Source organism: Cyprinodon tularosa, unplaced genomic scaffold (assembly GCF_016077235.1).
Source record: "Cyprinodon tularosa strain WSP-4 unplaced genomic scaffold, ASM1607723v1 ctg1309, whole genome shotgun sequence".
Classification (NCBI taxonomy): Eukaryota; Metazoa; Chordata; class Actinopteri; order Cyprinodontiformes; family Cyprinodontidae; genus Cyprinodon; species Cyprinodon tularosa.
The window spans coordinates 26,814-35,779 of record NW_024038125.1 but is presented as its reverse complement, the minus strand read 5'-3'; the positions used below and the strand labels follow the sequence as shown (position 1 = coordinate 35,779).

Here is an 8,966-nt window from a genome sequence, read left to right as displayed (position 1 = left end):
TGTTGGGATCCACAGGCTTGCCCACCAGAGGGCGCCGAGGATCCCTTCCTGATGGTTTGTACTTCTGTTGGGATCTGGGGTGCTGTCTACCTTCCTCCACCAGAGGGCATACTGGATCTCCTGAAGCTGGAGCTGACTTCACCAGCTGCTTCTCATCTGCTCATCAGGAGACCAGTACTTAAGTGGGCTGTGGACAACACTCCAGTGCCAGTGTTTTGCCAGTTATGTTTAGCAAGCCTGAGCCAATCTGCCTGCCTGAATCTAGACTCCCTGATAACCCGAATCTGAACCTAACCCGTTTTTGTCCTCTCTGCTTCCAGGAAGAACCTGTCTGAAAACTGAAACTCTGGAAGAGTTTCTCTGTCTAAAATCAATCTGTCTGATTACCGAAGAACCCTGGAGATCAGAAACTCAGGAAGAGTTTTTCTGTCTGAAACCAGTCTGTCTGATTAAGGAAGAACCCTGGAAAATCAAACCTGTCAGCCCTCAGCCTGCCGTCAGCCACTGGACCCTCCAGGTTTCCCCCTCTGTTGCTCTGCTCAAACCTCAGAACAGGTATAAACCTGCGCTCACTCAACCACCAAGATTGACCAAGAACCACTCAACCTTTTTCCCCTGTCTCAGAGTGTGTTCTGCATTTGGGCTAGAATCACAACCCAACATGACAGTAACATCTGAAAAGTTGCATCAGCTATAAAAGAAATATATTTTTGTGTTTTCTTTACATGTGCCAAATGTTTACTATCAGACCTGATAACTGCATTACTCTGGATTTATTTTGTTGGATATTTTAGGTGATTATTATTTATGGTCTGTAGGGAAAGTTTTGGGTGTTCTAACCATCAGAGACCAGAAAGTGTGTCATTTTCCTTGATAGTCCAATTGACTGCAGGAAGCTGCTGCAGGTTAATCATTGAAAATGTTGAAGTCATATAAAGTTATAACAGCTGATCTTTAACCTTTGAGCTAAACATTAAATCTGCTTTCAGACTCAGAGGACCGACAATGGAGAAGAAGTCCAGGAGTTTCTCTTCTACAGACTTGGTTCACACAGCAGAGCTGCAGAGTGAAGAACTTAATGGGAAGAAACTGAGTGAGTCCATCTTCGTTTATTCAAATCTTCAAGCTGAGCTTTAGTCTCCTGATAAAACATAAGTCTAATTGTATGAGACTGTAGAGCAGCAGGTTGTTCCCAGCATGAAATAAATCCCAATCTATACTTCTATCCATCTGCTGCTGCCTTCTGCTCCAAGGGACCAACACTGATTGTAATGTTATATTAATCTCTGGGAAACTCTAAAACTGGAGTTCTGACATCAGGCACTTTTCTGGACTGGACTGTGGTTTCTATCAGTGTTGATCAGAGTTGACCTGCTGAATGATGAGTGTTTCCTCCTCAGATGAAGGTAGAAGGTGTGTGAGCTGATGTGAAGTGAGCAGCATGGATCAGTGTGAGGACAGAGAGGACAGAGTCCCTACCTCTAAAACCACTCTGTGTGGAGAACATGAGGACCAGAGCAAAGCTCAGAGGTCAGATCACCATCTCTAACTGTCCAGGACTCTTCTCCATGTCAGAGCTCAGCATGAACATCAACAAACCATCTTTATTCACAGGAAACCAGCAGAACCAGAACCTGGACCAGAACCAGAACCTGGACCAGAACCCAGCTGTGTGTCCTTAAAGAGCAACAGGTCAAAGGGTGCTGCTATTGATTTTAAATCAGACCAACCTTCATCATCAAACAGGTGAGCTGTTTCTAAATGTTCCACTGATTAGTTTAACTTCCAACATATTAATGTGAACACAACTCTTTCTCACATGTCTGTGTTCACATGTGAAGCAGTGAGTGATGGAGGCTAAATAATGGAAATACTCAAAGGATTGTGTTATTGTGATGATATGAAATGATCTTGTTAGATGATATTGGAGCTAAAATCAGTTGTTCTTCATCCAGTTGAATCTTTCTGGATCACCTTGTGTCACATTATTGAACCAGAGTTGGTGCTTCTGCAGAGCTTAAGGTGATGCACATGTAGGCAAGTCATGATGCTGATTCAACTATTAGATGGAAACTAAATCTGATGGAAAACATGATCTCTCACTGTTATCTGCAAACATCAGTGAAATCAGCAGCTTCTAAAGTTCATCTGTGTTCATTCAAAATGATCATCAGTCTGATTATTAGCAAACTGCTCCACAGTCTCCTTCAGCAGCCGCTACATGTCATCAGAAATACAAGATCATTGACCTGCTGCTGGAGGAAGTTTGATGATAAGAACAAGATGAATCTTTGATAGGAAACTTAGTGTGGATTACTACATTAATGAAAGGTCCTTGAATGCACCACCATGGCCTGTATTACTATAAAAAGCTGAACAGAAGCTCAGAAATGATCAGCTGAGAATAAAGCTGCTGCTCTAAAGGGGTTTGATCATCAGTTTAAGACTAGAACCAGTAAAACAATCAACTAGAAGATAAATGAACTTGTTTTTTTCCATCAGCAGTACTGACTCTGATCCAAAGGAAGAAAGTTTATCAGGATAGAAGATCAGAACACTTCAAACACTGTTCTACATCCAGACTTTCTGATTATTCTTCAGTTCCTGCTAACAAACCCAAACATCATCCCTTATTAATTATCATCAGAGCTAATTATTAATCCATCATTAATATACGGTTTACAGTGAAACCAGGAATATTTGGATCCACTTCAAACTGGAGCCACTGTGGGACACTTTAGAGTTCTGGGCTTCACTGTTTAACTTTAAATACATGATTAGACTAAGACTGAATTCAGGCTTTTCCTTCAGGATCCAACAGAACCTTAAACCAGGACCAGAACCCAGCTGTGTTTCCTTAAAGAGCGACTGGTCAAATGATGTTTATATTGATTTTAAATCAGACCAACCTTCAGCTGCAAAGAGGTGAGCTCTATCTAAATGTTTTAACTGTTTGAAACTGAACTAATTCATTTTGAAATGTTCTGATTCCACATTTTTCTTCCTTTTAATAAAACTGCTTGTTTCTTCTGGGTGTTTTTCCACTAATTCAGTGTCCAGTGAGTTCAGGGTAAACATTGTTGGAGGTGTTTCTAAGTGTCTGTAGTTCACCTGTTGGTCCAGCAGGGGTCAGGCTGAATTCGGCTGAAGCCAGAATTCAGATGAATCATTTTATAGAAATAATCAATGACAGAATAAGATGTTCTCAGTTCAGACTCTAGAGGCTTGCTTTATCCCTGATTTTAGGCTTTTGATATTATTTAAATAATTTTTAATTCATAAATCAACCTTTATAAATATAATCTGATATTTAACCAATTGAACATCAAACCACTTTATCTGATTGTATTTAAATCAAATATTTAACTGTGACACTTTCAAAAATAGAAATGTTCAAATACTGAAGGTCAGTTTTTACTGGTGGAAATACCTAAACTTTATGTAATCTAACATCTTTAATTTAACATTCTTTTATATAAATAAAAACAGTTTTTAATCGAGGCTAAAGAAATGTCTTGCTGCAGCCTTCTTCCTACTAAAGACTAACATTATTTCTGTCCATGAATCCTCCTGTTAGCTTTCTGCAGATGTTGGACAATGTTTATTATGAGGCAAACACATTCATTTCAGAATGTAAACCTTTAACCTTCCATGGACTTTGCTCTGTCTGTTGAACTTGCCTTCATCGATATATTCATGAACTAATCAGTTAAGGTTTAATAACTGTGTCTTCAGCTTCCTGTCAGTCATTGAAACAGAGCAGCTGCAGCCTTTGATCAAAGACTAGGATTAGATTTACTGATCCTTCAGTAGAGTAAGATTTAGGGTTGGCAAACGTTGGTAAGAAGACATTTCTCTACAAAACAACAGGAGCTGGAGACATTTTAAAGAAAAAAGAAAATCACTGAATGGCTGTTATTGATCTAACAGTTTTTTTCATCATACTTGGTCTATTTTGAGATCATTAATTTAATTATTTTATGAAATGTTAAACCAATCATATTTAATGGATTAACACTAGTGATGTGATGGTGAGATAATGCCTCATGAGGCATTGAACCGTTTGGCCAAATTGCTACAACAATCCCCACAGTTCATGAGGCTCCATGGGAACATGTCACCACCTACTGATGGAGTGCAGAACTACAGCTAGTAACACATCTGATTGTTTTTCTTTTTTTTCTCGACACTTACTGTGTCCGGTGGCTTGCTCAGATTTTTATCATTACATTGTTTATTCTCACCAAAATAGTTTTAGGCAACTAGATTGATTGGAAAAACAACCACTCTATTCTTAGAATCTATCCAAACTCTATCCAGCTGACGGCAGCCCTCCTCCAAACTCCCACATCTTGACTGAACACTGAGGCTGTTTAGATGCCTGTCAAAATACTTGCACTTCCTGAACCATTTCCCGAAGCGGTCACGTGGTATCACGGTGACGAGGCCTTGGACGTCATCAATTTTGGCCCCTCCTCTAAATAAATCACACCTCGACACACGCCTCAAAGCCTCTGCTCATCTAGGAACGTCAATAATTAACACTGTTTTCACTTCTGTATAATGCGTAGCATCAAAAACTCAAACTCTAATCAGGTAGGAGCTTCTTTGCTATAGAAAGTTGTCCTTGAGAGAAGTGAAAAGACACATAGCTTTTGGATCAGGACACCATAGGGACCTTGGTCTTTGTCTGTTTGTTGTTCTACAGAATGTGAGTTAATGCTTCCTGGTTCCTCCACAGAGGGAACCAGCAGAACTCAGAGGTTCCCAGTGCTCCATCTGCCCAGCAGCATCAAACCCAGCTGGACTCCATATTTATGGTCTGTACATGAACTACAACTACTTCTCCATGGGTTCTGTTCACAGTCATCTCCATGCTGCACTTTGTAGACCAGAGGACTGTCAGTCTGTCCAACATGGATCTGATGTTTGGCTCCATGATCTCAGTCTGATGTGTCCTTCATTTATTGTTCTGTTCAGCTGCTGGAGGAAAACATTGTTAGTTTTGTGAAGAAGGAGCTGAAGAAGATCCAGAAGGTTCTGAGTCCAGATGATCCAGAAGGCTTGGAGAGTCAGTGGGAGGATGAGGAGGATGAAGAGCAGAGGAGAAGTAGAGAGGCTTTGGTGAAGATCACCCTGAACTTCCTGAGGAGGATGAAGCAGGAGGAGCTGGCTGATCGTCTGCAGAGCGGTAAGAGGATTTCTCTAAAGATTTAACCTGACGGAGGAATTATTAATTTATTATAGTCAGAAGAGCAGGAAGAAGAGATGATCTATTGACAGGAATCATTTCACTGCTTAAGATATTCTCTGTTGCTTCAGGACATTTGTCCTCAGTTCAACCTAAACTTAAATCCAGTCTGAAGAAGAGGTTCCAGTCTGTGTTTGAGGGGATCGCTAAAGCAGGAAGTCCAACCCTTCTGAACCAGATCTACACAGAGCTCTACATCACAGAGGGAGGGACTGGGGGGGTCAATGATGAACATGAGGTCAGACAGATTGAAACAGCATCCAGGAAACCAACCAGACCAGAGACAACAATCAGACAAGAAGACATCTTTAAAGTCCCACCTGGAAGAGATCAGCCAATCAGAACAGTGATGACTAAGGGAGTGGCTGGCATTGGGAAAACAGTCTTAACACAGAAGTTCACTCTGGACTGGGCTGAAGGCAAAGCCCACCAGAACATCCAGTTCATATTTCCATTCACCTTCAGAGAGCTGAATGTGCTGAAAGAGAAAAAGTTCAGCTTGGTGGAACTTGTTCATCACTTCTTCACTGAAACCAAAGGAATCTGCAGCTTTGATCACTTCCAGGTTCTGTTCATCTTTGATGGTCTGGATGAGAGTCGACTTCCTCTGGACTTCCAAAACAAGGAGATCCTGACTGATGTTACAGAGTCCACCTCAGTGGATGTTCTGCTGACAAACCTCATCAGGGGGAATCTGCTTCCCTCTGCTCTCCTCTGGATAACCACACGGCCTGCAGCAGCCAATCAGATCCCTCCTGAGTGTGTTGGCATGGTGACAGAGGTCAGAGGGTTCAATGACCCACAGAAGGAGGAGTACTTCAGGAAGAGATTCAGAGACGAGGAGCAGGCCAGCAGGATCGTCTCCCACATCAATAGATCTAGAAGCATCCAGATCATGTGCCACGTTCCAGTCTTCTGCTGGATCACTGCTACGGTTCTGGAGGATGTGTTGGAGACCAGAGAGGGAGGAGAGCTGCCCAACACTCTGACTGGGATGTACATCCACTTCCTGGTGGTTCAGACCAAAGTGAAGAAGGTCAAGTATGATGGAGGAGCTGAGACAGATCCTCACTGGAGTCCAGAGAGCAGGAAGATGATTGAGTCTCTGGGAAAACTGGCTTTTGATCAGCTGCAGAAAGGAAATCTGATCTTCTATGCATCAGACCTGACAGAGTGTGGCATCGATATCAAAGCAGCCTCAGTTTACTCTGGAGTGTTCACACAGATCTTTAAAGAGGAGAGAGGGCTGTACCAGAACCAGGACAAGGTGTTCTGCTTCGTCCATCTGAGTGTTCAGGAGTTTCTGGCTGCTCTTCATGCCCATCTGACTTTCATGAAGGATGGAGTCAATCTGATGGGGGAACAACAAAACACTAATTTATGGTCTAGAATAATTAACAAACCAAATCTAACATATCTTCATCAGAGAGCTGTGGACAATGCCTTACAGAGTCCAAATGGACACCTGGACTTGTTCCTTCGCTTCCTCCTGGGTCTTTCACTGCAGACCAATCAGAGACTCCTACAAGGCCTGATGACAATGAAAGGAAGTAGCTCACTGACCAATCAGGAAACAGTTCAGTACATCAAGGAGAAGATCAATAAGAACCTGTCTGCAGAGAAAAGCATCAACCTGTTCCACTGTCTGAATGAACTGAATGATCGTTCTCTGGTCCAGGAGATCCAACAGTCTCTGAGATCAGGACGTCTCTCCAAGGATAAACTGTCTCCTGCTCATTGGTCAGCTCTGGCCTTCATCTTAGTGACATCAGGAGATCTGGATGTGTTTGACCTGAAGAAATACTCTGCTTCAAAGAAGGCTCTTCTCAGGCTGCTGCCAGTGGTCAAAGCTTCAAACAAAGCTCTGTAAGTAATGACATAATTTGGGTTTTCCTGGTAAAACCAGAAAGAGTGACTATTATCCTGGTAAAACTAATGTTTAAGTATCAGTTTCATAAATATATATTTTATTGAAATAAACACTAGTCAATTTGATTTACAGTATAAGATTTAGCTAAGAGACCTGAAAATGATTTTTTGTATCTCAGCACAGAATTAGTTATCTTTATCAAAGTGGAAAATAATTACTTAATTATGATATTTTTTTTTTTTATCATGAATTATGTTCATCCTTGCTAGACCTAGAAACAGAAATTAAGTCACAGATATAAGCTTTTAATTAAAGAAATTTCATGTCATCTTAATATCATATCCCAGCTTATTTCTGTAAACATTTTGCTGATGAACTTAAAAGGATCAAAGACTTGGATGTAGAGTTAGAGTCGTACATTCAGCAGCAGGTAGAGCAGATAGTCAGGTTGCTTTAATGTGCTGTGTTAAATATCTAACCTAGAAAGTCCATTAGTTTGCAGGTTAAATACAGAGGACACATTTTTTGGAACAAAAAAATTATTATTGGAGAAACAGGGAGTAAATTTACCCTATATCAGAGTAAAAAAAAATGCTTTGCTTCAAAAAACATGACTCACCCAGTTTTCTTTAATATTACAAACTGGATAAAACAAACAAACAAATAATTAGGGTTGTCACGATACTAAACTTTTCAACTCGATACCGATCCTAAGGAAAATATTCGATACTCGATACCATTTTCGATACCACAAGGATAAAAACAGACTTCGAAATTCTACAGAAATATTTCATTAATAAATAAAATACAATAAATAAATACAATAAACAATAAGAACAATATTTTGAGGTTGTTTGCTGTGCACAATATTAAGCAAGCTTGATAAAAAACTTATAAAATTAAAATTTAGTTTTCCTTCCTTGGCTATGCTTTGCACACATAACAATGACACTAGCCAAACCGGTTAAGAAACAAAAATAATTCTCAGCAGCTGCACCTTTTACAAAAAAAAAGTCTGAAACTGAAATGTGCACCGAATTATTCAATCACACAGTGTTCTGAAAGTGCATTGTCCTCTTTAGCAATTTAGATGAATAACTGTTTAGGTGCCACTGGTGGTGGCACTGTATCGCTACTTTTAAAAAATTTATCCGGATACAACATTTCAGTATCGATACTTTTTTGGAGTATCAATACTTTTGACAACCCTACAAATAATATATTAATAAAAGGGTTTTGAAAGTGACTAAAGAGACATATTGTTGATGAGCTGGACTTTCTCTCCTGCTTAGAGATGAAGTGAGAGAATATTCTGCAGTGTTGGGCTAGCTACTTGTCCAGTGTAATGAGCTAAGCTATCAGTTACTCAACAATAAATTAAGCTTCACTACACAAAAGCTACCACCTAAAGAATTATAGCAAGCTAAGTTACACTAATGTGTTAACAGTAGCTTAACTACATCAGAAGCTACTTAATGTTGTACCAAGCTAATGTCAATTCAAAATGAGTCTGATACACTGGTTAAAATATTTATTAAAGATCAGCCAATGACATAACACAGTGTAAAAATGCTTTATGATCAGCATAATAAAAAAACAACTAAAGTAATTACTAGTAGACAAACTAGTAAACAATCTGCTGTTATTAGAACCAAATTAAAGGTACTGTGTAGTGTTCTACACATGGAGACATGGCTATGAGTTTGCATTCAATGGACATCTCTAGGGAAAACAAAACCCTACAAAAGGCTTGAACTTCTTATTTCTTTGCAGTGGTGTCAAACTGCTTCCAGAAAGGGCCGTGTGGCTGCAGGTTTTCTTTCCAACCAAGCAATAGCATCAGAC

The 8,966-nt window shown here is 40.0% G+C and overlaps 1 protein-coding gene across 1 annotated transcript; it reads left to right on the top strand.

The window, feature by feature from the left end:
* Positions 1-1,010: 1,010 nt before the first annotated feature.
* Positions 1,011-7,136, top strand: LOC119778242 (NLR family CARD domain-containing protein 3-like). Its single transcript, XM_038277392.1, has 6 exons — positions 1,011-1,093; positions 1,401-1,530; positions 1,615-1,746; positions 4,742-4,820; positions 4,981-5,191; positions 5,323-7,136. Exons 2-6 carry the CDS (start codon positions 1,442-1,444, stop codon positions 7,119-7,121), a joined length of 2,310 nt encoding a protein of 769 aa, XP_038133320.1. The 5' UTR covers positions 1,011-1,093; positions 1,401-1,441; the 3' UTR covers positions 7,122-7,136.
* The last annotated feature ends 1,830 nt before the right edge of the window (positions 7,137-8,966 follow it).